The sequence below is a fragment of the Denticeps clupeoides genome, chromosome 3 (assembly GCF_900700375.1).
Source record: "Denticeps clupeoides chromosome 3, fDenClu1.1, whole genome shotgun sequence".
In the NCBI taxonomy this organism is placed as follows: domain Eukaryota; kingdom Metazoa; phylum Chordata; class Actinopteri; order Clupeiformes; family Denticipitidae; genus Denticeps; species Denticeps clupeoides.
In genome coordinates, this window is record NC_041709.1 from 36,046,894 (window position 1) to 36,060,441 (window position 13,548).

At 48.5% G+C, this 13,548-nt stretch overlaps 2 protein-coding genes across 4 annotated transcripts; both read left to right on the forward strand.

Moving 5' to 3' along the window:
* The first annotated feature begins 119 nt into the window (after positions 1-119).
* Positions 120-9,298, forward strand: LOC114785741 (cysteine protease ATG4D-like). Of its 2 annotated transcripts, XM_028972290.1 has the most exons (11): positions 120-258; positions 2,939-3,180; positions 3,263-3,346; positions 4,356-4,529; positions 5,183-5,528; positions 5,924-5,988; positions 6,080-6,201; positions 6,282-6,360; positions 7,293-7,369; positions 7,747-7,866; positions 8,635-9,298. In XM_028972290.1, exons 2-11 carry the CDS (start codon positions 2,976-2,978, stop codon positions 8,782-8,784), a joined length of 1,422 nt encoding a protein of 473 aa, XP_028828123.1. In that variant the 5' UTR covers positions 120-258; positions 2,939-2,975; the 3' UTR covers positions 8,785-9,298. The 2 variants fall into 2 exon arrangements, with proteins under 2 accessions (XP_028828123.1, XP_028828124.1); XM_028972291.1 differs by lacking the exon at positions 120-258 and having other exon boundaries at positions 3,042-3,180; positions 4,411-4,529.
* Positions 9,299-10,085: 787 nt separating this feature from the next.
* LOC114785868 (trafficking protein particle complex subunit 5-like) lies at positions 10,086-11,981 on the forward strand. 2 transcript variants are annotated; one of them, XM_028972511.1, is made up of 3 exons: positions 10,086-10,220; positions 10,749-11,025; positions 11,540-11,981. In XM_028972511.1, exons 2-3 carry the CDS (start codon positions 10,756-10,758, stop codon positions 11,834-11,836), a joined length of 567 nt encoding a protein of 188 aa, XP_028828344.1. In that variant the 5' UTR covers positions 10,086-10,220; positions 10,749-10,755; the 3' UTR covers positions 11,837-11,981. The 2 variants fall into 2 exon arrangements, with proteins under 2 accessions (XP_028828344.1, XP_028828345.1); XM_028972512.1 differs by having other exon boundaries at positions 10,125-10,220; positions 10,688-11,025.
* The last annotated feature ends 1,567 nt before the right edge of the window (positions 11,982-13,548 follow it).

Below are 13,548 nucleotides of genomic sequence, written 5' to 3' on the forward strand. Positions count from 1 at the left end.
TCGCGTGCGCGACCCACCCCGTACGTCAGAGTCGACGTCACCGTCGTCGTCCAATCAGCGGGCAGCAGGCCGGGCGCTCGTCCAATCGGCTTCCTTGAGCCGAGACCTGGCCCGTCGTGACATAAACAGGAAGTGTTGCCGCAGTTCCCGGGCGGCTGGGTTCCGTGTCGGTTCTGCTGGGCCGCGGGGAGAACCTCGGCCCCGCTTCTCTCCGTCGGACACGCTGCACCGCGGGAAGATGGCAGAAGTGACGCTGAGGTGAGGCGAGCGAGTTGCCGCTAACTTGCCGGGGACCCGGCGACCCGGCCCGGCCTCCAGCTCGCAGGTACCGGCTGGTTTCCACCAGGTTCGCCCACACGGAGGCAGCAGCAGATAATTCGGCTCGTCCGCTAATTTGGCAGAGAAATTAGATTTAGGACGAGACTCGAGCTACTCATCTTCCAACAATGACGTGTGTGTGTGTGTGTGTGTGTGTGTGTGTGTGTGTGTGTGTGTGTGTGTGTGTGTGTGTGTGTGAGAGAGAGAGAGAGAGTGTGTGGTGTTTCTTGGTGTGTGTGTGTGTGAGTGTGTGTGAGAGTGTGTGGTGTTTCTTGGTGTGTGTGTGTGTGAGTGTGTGTGAGAGAGTGTGGTGTTTCTTGGTGTGTGTGTGTGTGTGTGTGTGTGTGTGAGTGTGTCTCCTTTCTCTCGGGTCACAGGCTGCCTGAAAGCAGATTCCCAGAGGTGCAGCTGAATGGGACTTTTTGCAGAAAGACAAAAAAAGGAGAGAAGCGCTGTTTCCTGCTTCTCTGCTTTTTCGGTCACATTTTCCTGCTCCTGACCGCAGTGAAGCGGCGTCTTCTGTAATTCAGCCAAGTTTCTGACCTCGCAGATCATCACGTGATCAACAGCGCACCTGCCAGCAGTTTCACTCACGTCATGTCCCTCGTACACAATAACTTGTGTACATTAACGTTACGTCTGTCACAGTCACTCGTGTACAATAACTCGTGTACAATAACTCGTGTACAATAACTCGTACACAATAACTCGTGTACAATAACTCGTACACAATAACTCGTGTACAATAACTCGTACACAATAACTTGTGTACATTAACGTTACGTCTGTCACAGTCACTCGTGTACAATAACTCGTGTACAATAACTCGTGTACAATAACTCGTACACAATAACTCGTGTACAATAACTCGTACACAATAACTCGTGTACAATAACTCGTACACAATAACTTGTGTACATTAACGTTACGTCTGTCACAGTCACTCGTGTACAATAACTCGTGTACAATAACTCGTGTACAATAACTCGTACACAATAACTCGTGTACAATAACTCGTACACAATAACTCGTGTACAATAACTCGTGTACATTAACGTTACGTCTGTCACAGTCACTCGTGTACAATAACTTGTGTACAATAACTTGTGTACAATAACTCGTGTACAATAACTCGTGTACAATAACATTACATCTGTTATAATAACTCGTACACAATAACTCGTGTACATTAACGTTACATCTGTTATAATAACTCGTATACAATAATGTCACTCGTGTACAATAACTGACAGGGTTTGGATTCAAACCGGCAACCTTCTGGTTACGGGGCCGCTTCCTTAACCGCTAGTATACAACAATGTCACGTCCGCCGCCGTCACTCGTATGTAACAACGTCACGTCCGTCACTCGTGTATAGTGAGGAGGAGCTCAAGGTGTGTAACATCCACCAGCTCCGTCATGGAGGATGGCAGCCTAGTGAACTGGAGAGTTAATGCAGTGCTGGTGAATAATGGCGGCATAATATTGACCCATTTTGTATTTGGATATTTTCACTTAGGGGGGGTGTACTCACTTTTGTGAGACTGAGAATAATTTCTTCTCATACAACAAAATATGACATCGCATACACCACCGTTCAGGAAGTATTATTATTTTATTGATCTCCAGTGGGGTCACCGTGGTCCCCAGTGTGGGCGCCAGCGAACCGCCGCAGCCCCCGTGTCACATGAGAGGCTCGTTTCTGAGGCGGGTAAAAGTGAAACCACTGTTGAAGTGGTCATGGGTTCCGCGTGTGGCCCTGGGGCAACAGGGAGGCTTTTACTGGGCTTCCTAACACAGAAATATTAATATGCTGGTATACACAAATTCAATAACCACGTTTATCTGATTTTATTGCGGTAATGTTAAAATAATTACGTTGAATTTCGTGTTTAGGGGTGTTACCAAAAAATCCCTACAGTAATATATTGTGTTATTTTACATGGTAATATTGTATCGATAAAGGGACACCAAATATCAATATTTGTATACAAATTTAGTCCACCCGGTGGCGCTGCCGAGCGTTTTCGTTAGTAAGGTCCACTGCTGTAGATGGCGCTGTACAGCTGGGGAATTACTGCCTGAAGTATCCTTGCCAATACACACCCCTTGTTGAATCCCGACCCGCCAAGGTGCCACCGATGTCCCCTTGATGAAGGTCCCGTCCCCACACACTGCTCCCCGGGCGCCTGTCATGGTGCCCACTGCTCACTCAGGGTGATGGTTAAATACAGAGGACACGTGTCACCGTGTGCATTATGATGACAATCACGTCACTTGTGATACACAGCAGCACAGCACACGGTGCACACAACAAAACGTGTCCTCTGCATTTTAACCATCACCCTTGGTGAGCCGTGGACACCATGACAGGCGCCCGGGGAGCAGTGTGTGGGGACGGTGCTTTGCTCAGTGGCACCTTGGCGGACCGGGATTCGAACCGGCAACCTTCTGATTATGGGACCCGGGGGACGTCCTTAACCGCTAGGCCACCGCCGCCCCCCAATAGAAATGATTATTGTGTTTGATTAAGCAAAAGAAAGAAACGTACGTTTTCTACACCCCCCCATTTTATAATCCCGGCCACGTCCTCGGTTCTGTTCTTTTTTGTCCCCTTCAGCCGTGATTGTCGCTGATGTTCCGGTTACACCTGAGGGATGAACTCCGTGTCCCCCAGCTCCGCTCAGTATGTCCAACCAGCCGACAGCCCGGAGGGCCGGAGGAGGCGGGACCTGCACAGCGGACACTTCGGCCACGGCCCAGCAGGCGGCGCTGATGGGGGGCGCGAAGGCTCTGGGGAGATGGACGAAGTCGACCGTCTCAAGACCAAACTGATGTCGGCCTGGAACAACGTGAAATATGGTTGGTCTCAGAAGAAGAATCCGGTTCTTGTGTGGGACGGATCTGTTTGATGATTGTTTAATCTGGTCTTGTTCTCCGTCAGGATGGTCAGTAAAATCCAAAACAGTCTTCAACAAGACGTCCCCTCTCTACCTGCTGGGCCAGTCCTACGTCTTCAACAACGAAGGTCAGTGTGTGTCTCCGAGCGACTGGCCAGTCCCCATATACACATCATGTGGTCCATGCGGTGTCTTCATAAACACTAGAAAAATTACTACAAATTTACAGCATTTACCAGACGCCCTTACAGTCAGTAGTTACAGGGACAGTCAGGGTTAAGTGTCCTGCTCAGGGACATGATGGTAGTAGGTGGGGTTTGGACCTCGGTCTTCTGGTTTATAGTAAGTAGTTACAGGGACAGTCCCCCCCTGGAGACACTCAGGGTTAAGTGTCCTGCTCAGGGACATGATGGTAGTAAGTGGGGTTTGGACCTCGGTCTTCTGGTTTATAGTAAGTAGTTACAGGGACAGTCCCCCCCTGGAGACACTCAGGGTTAAGTGTCCTGCTCAGGGACATGATGGTAGTAAGTGGGGTTTGGACCTCGGTCTTCTGGTTTATAGTAAGTAGTTAAAGGGACAGTCCCCCCCTGGAGACACTCAGGGTAAGTGTCCTGCTCAGGGACATGATGGTAGTAAGTGGGGTTTGAACCTGGGTCTTCTGGTTCAGGTGTGTGTGGTTCCCACCAGAGAAAGAAAGTGAAGTGATTGTGATACACTGCAGCGCAGCACACGGTGTCACAGTGAAATGTGTCCTCTTTATCTAACCAACACCCATGACAGGCGCCCAGGGAGCAGTGTGTGGGGACGGTACCTTCATCAAGGGAACCCCAGTGGCAACCTTCTGATTACGGGGCCACTTCTTTAACCGCTAGGCCACCACTGACCCAGGCAGGTAAAGAAGTGGAAGGTTGTGGGTTTGAATACCGATCCCCCCTTGATGAAGACGCTGCTCCCCGGGCGCCTGTCATGGTGGCCACTGCTCACCAAGGGTGACGGTTAAATACAGAGGACACGTTTCACCGTGTCACCGTGTGCTGCGCTGCTGTGTATCACAATGACAATGACTTCACTTTGTCACTTTGGCCTGCTGTACGTATATTTCTGTGTGTGTGTGTGTGTGTGTGTGTGTGTGTGTAGATGAGGTGGAGCGCTTCTCGCTGGCCTTTGCGTCTCGTCTCTGGTTGACCTACAGGAAAGACTTCCCCCCGCTGGGCGGCTCGGCGCTGACCTCGGACTGTGGGTGGGGCTGCATGCTGCGCAGCGGCCAGATGCTGCTGGCGCAGGGACTCCTGACCCACCTGCTGCCGCCAGGTGTGTGTGTGTGTGTTGTTAGACTCGCGTGTGTGTGTCTGTGTGGTCCAGTTAACAGATGTGTGTGTGTGTGTGTGTGTTTTGACTCATGCGTGTGTGTCTGTGGTCCAGTTAATGGGTGTGTGTGTGTGTTGTTAGACTCGCGTGTGTGTGTCTGTGGTCCAGTTAACAGGTGTGTGTGTGTGTGTGTGTGTGTGTGTGTGTGTGTGTGTGTTTTGACTCGTGCGTGTGTGTCTGTGGTCCAGTTAATGGGTGTGTGTGTGTGTGTGTTGTTAGACTCGCGTGTGTGTGTCTGTGTGGTCCAGTTAACGGGGGTGTGTGTGTGTGTGTGTGTGTGTGTTTTGACTCGCGTGTGTGTGTCTGTGTGGTCCAGTTAACGGGGGTGTGTGTGTGTGTGTGTGTGTGTGTGTTTTGACTCGCGTGTGTGTGTCTGTGTGGTCCAGTTAACGGGGGTGTGTGTGTGTGTGTGTGTGTGTGTGTGTGTGTGTGTGTGTGTGTGTGTGTGTGTTGTTAGACTCGTGCGTGTGTGTCTGTGTGGTCCAGTTAACAGGTGTGTGTGTGTGTGTGTGTTTTGACTCGTGCGTGTGTGTCTGTGGTCCAGTTAACAGGTGTGTGTGTGTGTGTGTGTGTGTGTGTGTGTGTGTGTTGTACAGGTTGGCACTGGGCAGAATCCCCGCACCTAACAGATGTCGATTTTGAGATCTTGCACCCGCGCTCGCCTTCCCGTACAGTAGGCGGAGTCACCATCCCGACGTGGGGCTCCAGCCCAGTCTCTCGTGGGTCCCAGACCCCGCCCCCCGTCGGCCACGCCCTACAGAGGAGATCTGTCCAGGAAGGCGGGGACTCGCCGGCAGAGGCCCTCCACAGGAGGCTGGTGGGCTGGTTTGGGGACGACCCCGCCTCCCCGTTTGGGCTGCACCGGTTGGTGGAATTGGGCCGGAGTTCTGGGAAGAGGGCGGGGGACTGGTACGGCCCGTCTGTGGTGGCCCACATTCTCAGGTGAGGGTGGAGGTGTGCCCACGGGCCACATCCCGCACGATCCATTTATATAGATTTTTAATACACAAACTACAGATCCCATAATGCAGTGCTTCAGTCGCCTTGCTGAAGGTGAACTTCACACTGTAGATGAGGAGCAGTTTCCATGTTGACTGTTGTGAAGCAGCTGAAAAAAGCAAAATTCTGTTTTTTTTTTGCGCTTCAAAGTCACCAAAGTTTGTCAGCAAAGTGTGCACTGCATTATGGGATCTGTAGTTTGTGTGTTATATATGCCGGGACAGAATATTAGATCCATATAAAGTCACCTCGCGGGAGATCCGTGAGTTTGGACACGTGGTCTACAGGACCGTTGGTCCTGATTTCTGCCCGGTCTGGTTCCTGGGGTGTTTCTGTAGGAAGGCAGTTGCCGTGACGACAGAAGTGGAAGACATGGCTGTGTACGTGGCCCAGGACTGTACTGGTGAGTAGCGTCCAGCACAACGTCCAGTCCAAGCTACAGGGGTTTTTATCATTGTGTGTGTGTGTGTGTGTGTGTGTGTGCGCGCGTGCAGTGTATAAGGAGGACGTGGTGCGTTTGTGTGAGTCCAGCCCTCGCTGGAAGTCCGTCATTATCCTGGTGCCGGTCCGCCTCGGGGGTGAATCTCTCAACCCGTCATATGTCCAGTGTGTGAAGGTGAGTCCAGACTCGACCTTCTCTGCAGCTTGGAGACCAGGACAGACAGGACATGGTGTGACTCTCTTTTTCATCTCCAGAACATTCTGAAACTGCAGTGCTGTATTGGGATCATCGGTGGAAAACCCAAACATTCCCTGTTCTTCATCGGGTTCCAAGGTAAGACAATCACGCATCTTGCCACAAGTCAAAGTCAACTTAATAAACGAGTACGAGAGACGAAATGCGAAGCTTCGTGGATTCACTGTGTGCAAAAGGACAAATAACACACAATATAACAAAGGACATTGTGCACAGACCCATAATACCGTGCAGGAAGAGACAAACTAGACCTCCAAGCAGCAGCAATATGTACAGTACAGGTTAAGAGTCTGGACACCTTCTCATTCAGCGTGTTTTCTTTATCTTCATGACCATTTACGTTGGTAGATTCTCACTGAAGGCATCAAAACTATGAATGAACACATGTGGAGTTCTGTACTTAACAAAAAAAGGTGAAATAAGTGAAAACATGTTTTATATTCTAGTTTCTTTGCTCTGATTCCTGCTTTGTACACTCTTGGCATTCTCTCGATGAGCTTCAAGAGGTCGTCACCTGAAATGCTTCTCCAACAGTCTTGAAGGAGTTCAACACCAGAGGTGTTTAGTACTTGTTGGTCCAGCTCACCCCAAACCATCTGGACTGGGTTCAGGTCCGGTGACTGTGGAGGTCAGGTCTCCACTTTTTGTTAAGTCCATAACTCCACATGTGTTCATTCATAGTTTTGATGCCTTCAGTGAGGATCTACCAACGTAAATGGTCATGAAGATAAAGAAGACACGTTGAATGAGAAGGTGTGAATGTGAGGGGGCCTGTACTGTGTATATATAGCAGTATATGGGTATATATACAGTATATAGTATGACAGTATTATGATGTCAGTCTTTTTGCTCATGTTGCTGGTATAATTAGTGTTGAGGTACAGGACCTTTTTAAGTCATTTTTTTTTATCTTGACACCTGGTCACTTCATTTTTCTGGATTATACATCTAAAAATGAACTGCAAACGCCTGTGTATCTGGATCAGTCAAATCTGACCTCTGACCTGCAGATGAGCAGCTGCTGTATTTGGACCCACACTACTGTCAACCCGCGGTGGACGTCACCCAGGGCAACTTCTCGCTGGAGGTGAAGCGCCAGCTCCGCGCCACTCGTCGTTCTGGTCCACTACGGTTCTGCTGTAGAGAGCGGTGTCAAGCTCTTCATCCGTGGTCCAGAACCACAATGTATTGTGCAGAATACAATCGGCAGTAAATAATAGGCTGTGTTTGGATTGGTCGCTGCACGACAGACACGCCCCGTTAATGATTTCATATGAACTGATTAACGCATGAATACAGCTGTAGTCAGTAATACTTGTTTTAGGAGTAAAATGGCTTCTTGGTGTGTGTACATATACACATATATAGTGTGTGTGTATATATATGTAGTTAAAATGCTGTTATTACTGTATTGTCATATCATACGTGGGAAATGTCCGGTTTATTTAAGATGTATTTTTACAGTCGTTCCACTGTAACTCCCCCCGGAAGATGGGCGTAGGTCGGATGGACCCCAGCTGTACCATCGGCTTCTACGCCCGCAGCAAGAAGGACTTTGAGACCCTGTGTTCTGCAGTGGGAGGGGTGAGTGCTGGACGAACACCCCGTCCCGGTCCCGGCTCGAGTTGTACGACCGGATCGCAGGCAGTAAAGGGGAGAAGCTCGCGGCTTGTGTACGCTGGACGGTCCGATGTTCACGCCGCACGAGCCGTCTGCATTCAGTCCGGCAGTAATTGGGGTTTACGAAGTCCGGCTTGTTTGGTAGCCTGTGTGAGAGACGTTATCATTTGTAATGAAACAGCCCACAAAGCGACAGGAAGGTTTTTTTTTATTATTTATTACTTTTTTTTAATTGGAATTAGAGCAATAAAAAGAAGGTTACAAAAGAAAACAGAGCCCGATAATAAAAAACAGAACCAAACAAAAGTAAAACTACACATATATATATATATATATACACACACACACACACACAGATATAATAAACGAACTGTCCCACCCAGGAACAGAAGGGAGATTCTTACTCTTAACCAGATCGAGAAAAGGACCCCAAATCTTTTTAAATGTCTTAAGGGAACCTCGAAGGGAAAATCTTATCCTTTCCAGTTTTGGGGCAGTGGTGGCCTAGCGGTTTAAGGAAGCGGCCCCGTAATCAGAAGGTGCCACTGAGCAAAGCACCGTCCCCACACACTGCTCCCCGGGTGCCTGTCATGGTGCCCACTGCTCACTCAGGGTGATGGTTAAATGCAGAGGACACATTTCACTGTGTGCACCGTGTCGTGCGTTGATTGGCTCTGAAGGCAATACTCAGAAGTCAGGTGACCTGTCACTTTCTCTCTGTCTGTCCCCCAGGCCCTGTCCTCCTCTAAAGAGAAATACCCAATCTTCACCTTTGTTGAGGGCGGGGCCCACGACTACGGCCAGGAGGACGCCCCGCCCCAAATCCTCCCGTCCAGCCACCGCCTCGGCCACAGCGGCGCCGACGAGTTCGTGCTGCTGTGAGGCCGTCCGGGCAGCTTTCTGACTCTACTACTGACCAAGGAGAGGAGGATGATGGGTAATAGGAAGTACAGACTGAATGTGAGGCATCTCTCTTCTGATTCCGCCGGGATCTTCCACTACGTCGCCACGCCTTGTAAAGTCTGAACCCGTCTGTAAGTAGTTCCCTCCACGGCTGCAGCTATTTTTCTGAGCGCCGGTGGAACCGGGTAGAACCCCGTGGAACCGTGTGGGACCGCATGGGACCCCATGTTTTTTCGCTCTGTGTATCCAGTCCCGCCCCGTTTGCTCTGTTCGGTCCCCCTTTTTTCAGGGCTGAGTGGCCTGCGTCCCTGTCACTTCCCCATAATGCATTTACGTTGGTCAGCAGAGGAGCTTGAGGTGAATAAAATGTCCGCGTTTGGTCTTTTTTTTTCGACATTTTAATGTGTGAGGGGACACGTCTGTTCTCTGTTTATTTATGTATATATTTTGGGCAAAAATGATGTCAAACAAAATAAAAAATGAGAGGAAAATACGAATCCTTTCCTGTCATCACACGCCTGTTCAACACAATGAAAACGACATGTAAATGCATATACACCCCTCCAAAAAACAAGAAAAGGAACAGGGTGGTAGTAGCCTAGTGGGTAACACACTCGCCTATGGACCAGAAGACCCAGGTTCAAACCCCACTTACTACCATCGTGTCCCTGAGCAGGACACTTAACCCTGAGTGTCTCCAGGGGGGGAACTGTCCCTGTAACTACTGACTGTAGGTCGCTCTGGATAAGGACGTCTGATAAACGCTGTAAAATGTAAATGAACAGTTAATCAGTTAATCAGTCACACTTAGGAAGCAACAATGATTAATAATCAATTTCACCTCCGCCTAGTAATAATTCGCCGAATATCGTATATAAGAATAATGGAGGATATTGCAACAAGAGTGTGGCAATGTTAAGCCCATGAAAGGGAGTTTTACACGAGGAAATAAAAGTGGTTATTACACAGGAAATGTTGGGATATTGATGACGGGTTAAAGTATCGATCTGTTCTTGTTGGAAAGAGTTTCCATCTGTATGAATGAGCAAAACAATTCATTACGTAGTTGGTTTAGAATATTCTCATTATGATTCTTATGGTCGATATGATGGCGCGTGAAATGCATGGAATATGAATAAATGTAGTTTACACCACTGACCTTTGGGTGGCGCCACCCGCAGAGCAGCGTTTTCTCACCAGTTCCTTGACGAAACGGAGGAAAAGAGATCTGATCTGTCGTGATATATCGTGCCGGCGTTTAAATGTAGAAGTAAAGTGCAGAAATCAACAAAAAAAAGCGCACAAATTAACAGGCTGCTGTCAATCACGTGACGATGACGTAGCAGCCCGGAACCGGAAGTGTTGCTCGGCTGAAGCCTGTGGATGTAAACAGCAGCTTCCTTCAAAGACAACAAGTAAGAGCGACTTTTTACGCTGTAAATGTGACCGTCGCTGATTTTAACAACCAAGAGCTGCATTTAACGCTGTAAATGTGACCGTCGCTGATTTTAACAACCAAGAGCTGTTTTTAACGCCGTAAATGTGACCGTCGCTGATTTTAACAACCAAGAGCTGCATTTAACGCTGTAAATGTGACCGTCGCTGATATTAACAACCAAGAGCTGTTTTTAACGCCGTAAATGTGACGTCCAGCGTTTTATTTTACAGCATTTGGCGCGCAATTCGCTGCGTTGCATGAATGATGTACTTATATGAAATAAATCTGTACGCTGTACATTATCATCATTACTCTGAAATACATATTTATTCTTTCCATGTTTATATAGCGCCGTAATTGTGAAATTTCTGGCACCTTATTGCATTATTTTTTGGCAATGTTTTCTGAAGGAGCTGCTTGTAGTCACATTGTGCATGCGTATAGGTCAGTGAGGGCATCACATGACCCTACACCTTCCGTAGCTGACTGGGATCTGCTCCCACAGAGCGAAGATGGAGACGCGCTTCACCAGGGGCAAGTCCGCCATCCTGGAGCGCGCCCTGACCCGGCCCAAGACGGAGGTGGGCGCCGGCGCCTTCGCCCTGCTCTTCTCCGAGATGGTGCAGTACTGCCAGAGCCGCGTCTACTCGGTGTCCGAGCTGCAGGCGCGCCTGGCCGACATGGGCCACAGCGTGGGCGCCAGTCTGCTGGACGTGCTGGTGCTGCGCGAGAAGAACGGCAAGAGGGAGACCAAGGTGCTCAACATACTGCTCTTCATCAAGGTGAGGCTGGGGCTGTCGGTCACCATGAGCAAAGCACCGTCCCCACGCGCTGTCATGGCCGCGTACTGCTCACCAAGGGTGATGGTTAAATACAGAGGACACGTTTCACCGTGTCACCGTGTGCTGCGCTGCCGTGACAATCACTTCACTTTGGGTGGCTAGTGGCAAAGATCATGATGTATTGTGGTACTGTACATATTGCGATTAATACAATCTGGCTGGATCGTTTCGAAAGTGAAGTGATGGTGAAACACTGCAGCACAGCACACGGTGACACAGTGAAACGTGTCCTCTGTATTTACCCGTCAGCGTGGGGGGACGGTGCTTTGCTCAGAGCCACCACTGCTCCTCATATGCAACATATACAACATAACTCAGAGCTGAATTTTGGACTATATATTGGTATTTGGTGTCCCTGTATCAGTACAATATCACACATATTGCTGCATCGGTGTTAATAGTCATGTGTTATTAATAATTACATTATGGCACGTCTGTTGCCACCTGTCTGCAGGTCTCCGTGTGGAAGGCCCTGTTTGGGAAGGAGGCTGACAAGCTGGAGCAGGCCAACGACGACGACAAGACCTACTACATCATCGAGAAGGAGCCGCTGGTCAACGCCTTCATCTCCGTACCCAAGGAGAACAGCACGCTGAACTGCGCCGCCTTCACCGGGGGCATCGTGGAGGCCATCCTCACCCACAGCGGCTTCCCGGCCAAGGTCACGGTGCACTGGCACAAGGGCACCACGTTCATGATCAAGTTCGACGAGTCGGTCATCGCCCGCGACAAGGCGCTGGACGGCAGATAGAACCCCTTTCAGAAGGGCTGTTTGTTCCTTCCGAGGTAGAACATTGCGCTCGTATTTATTCTGTGGGACCAGTGCAGTCTACGTTGCAGACCAGCTCCAGAGTTTTTTGTTTTGGAATGATTAAAAGTCATTGAGGATTATTGGATTTTGTAATTGTCTGATTTCTTTACTCTCCCTGTTTCATATATCTCGCACCACATCCACGTACTTCTGAAAACAGGCTGTGCATCGGCTGATCAAAAGTTGAAAGGCTATAAATTCCTAAGGAGGCCTGTTTTTTTATTTTTTGATCAGCTGATGAACAGCCTGCCTGAGTTTCATGCTTTTTTTTTATAAATTGCCTCCTCTCTAGGCCATTAGTCTCCAGAACCGTTTCCTCCCAACATATAATAATGCAAATCAGGAAAGAAAACCAACGGTGCCTCGTTTTAAGTTGCTAGACGGCCAGCCCCGCCCACTCGTTCTTGATTGGCTAGAAAGTACCTTCTCTCAGATCCTGGTTTTAATTGGCTGAATGAAAAATGACATCAACAGCCAATCGCGTTGAAGCAGTTCAGAGACCAGCGCTTTGTTCTTAAAACACTCGCTCCTCCAGGTCGGACGTTGTCCAAAAAGCGTGCTCAGTTGGTGGATTGGCGAACAGATCGTAAGTGCGAGAGTGTAACAGGACTAAGAGGTTCGGGAAGGTGACTGAGGGTGGGTACTAATGTGACTATAAATAATAAATGCGCCATCGGTTTCACGCAGTGACAGATTGTTAATACTTTACAATCATTTATTACAATTCTGAACACATGGAGCATTTTGCAGGCACCATCTAGAGAGCTACCACTTAGCCAAGGAGATCCTTCAAGTTCTTCCACCGCTCATATGTGTGCCAGTGGAAGGACATGAACTTGTCTCTTCTCAGGACCACGCAGTTTCAGGCTGTAGACACGTCCTGCTTCACGTGGAGTGTTGCAGGCTACAAGACAGCCTGATGTCAAACCTGGTGTTTCAGATGTGTGATGTTCAAGAAGGGCAAGGAGACTTCATTCAATTTTTTCTTTATTTATTCTTTATTTTTTATACATTTTTAATCATCCCGGAAGAGGATGGCTCTTCCACGGCCAACCCGCCCATTATATCTGTTCACCAATGAAAAACTTTGACCATTTTAAACACGTCAGGACCCCCGGCCAGAGTCCTGACATTTGATTTTCTGATTTTCAATGTAAAAATACATACAGGCTCCGCCCTCCCTATAGGATACCCACCAATCCCATGCTAGCATACTGAGGGAAAAAATGCTTTTCTTCTTAGCTCTTCTTCTTTATTATGACGAGCTGCTTGAAACCAGCCAATCACATTGTTTCTTAGCTTTTCTTCTTTAGTATAATGAGCTGCATGAAACCAGCCAATCACATTGTTTCTTAGCTTTTCTTCTTTAGTATAATGAGCTGCATGAAACCAGCCAATCACATTGTTTCTTAGCTTTTCTTCTTTAGTATAATGAGCTGCATGAAACCAGCCAATCACATTGTTTCTTTGCTTTTCTTCTTTACTATAATCTGCTGCATTTTCTCTATTTAAGCGGCGAGTTGACAAGAATTAAATCATTTGAGATTTACGAGACTTGACTACAAAGCTACAGAAATGACGTTGTGGGAGAAGTTCATTAATTGGATCAAGTTTCCCCACCGCAATATGGATGTTGCTGTTGAGCCCAACAT

Coding starts and splice junctions, on each gene's coding strand:
- LOC114785741 (XM_028972290.1), top strand. CDS start 2,976: ATGAACTCCGTGTCCCCCAGCTCCGCTCAGTATGTCCAACCAGCCGAC. Junction 3,181..3,262: donor CTGGAACAACGTGAAATATG/GTTGGTCTCAGA, acceptor GTTCTCCGTCAG/GATGGTCAGTAAAATCCAAA. Junction 7,370..7,746: donor AGGGCAACTTCTCGCTGGAG/GTGAAGCGCCAG, acceptor GTATTTTTACAG/TCGTTCCACTGTAACTCCCC.
- LOC114785868 (XM_028972511.1), top strand. CDS start 10,756: ATGGAGACGCGCTTCACCAGGGGCAAGTCCGCCATCCTGGAGCGCGCC. Junction 11,026..11,539: donor ACATACTGCTCTTCATCAAG/GTGAGGCTGGGG, acceptor ACCTGTCTGCAG/GTCTCCGTGTGGAAGGCCCT.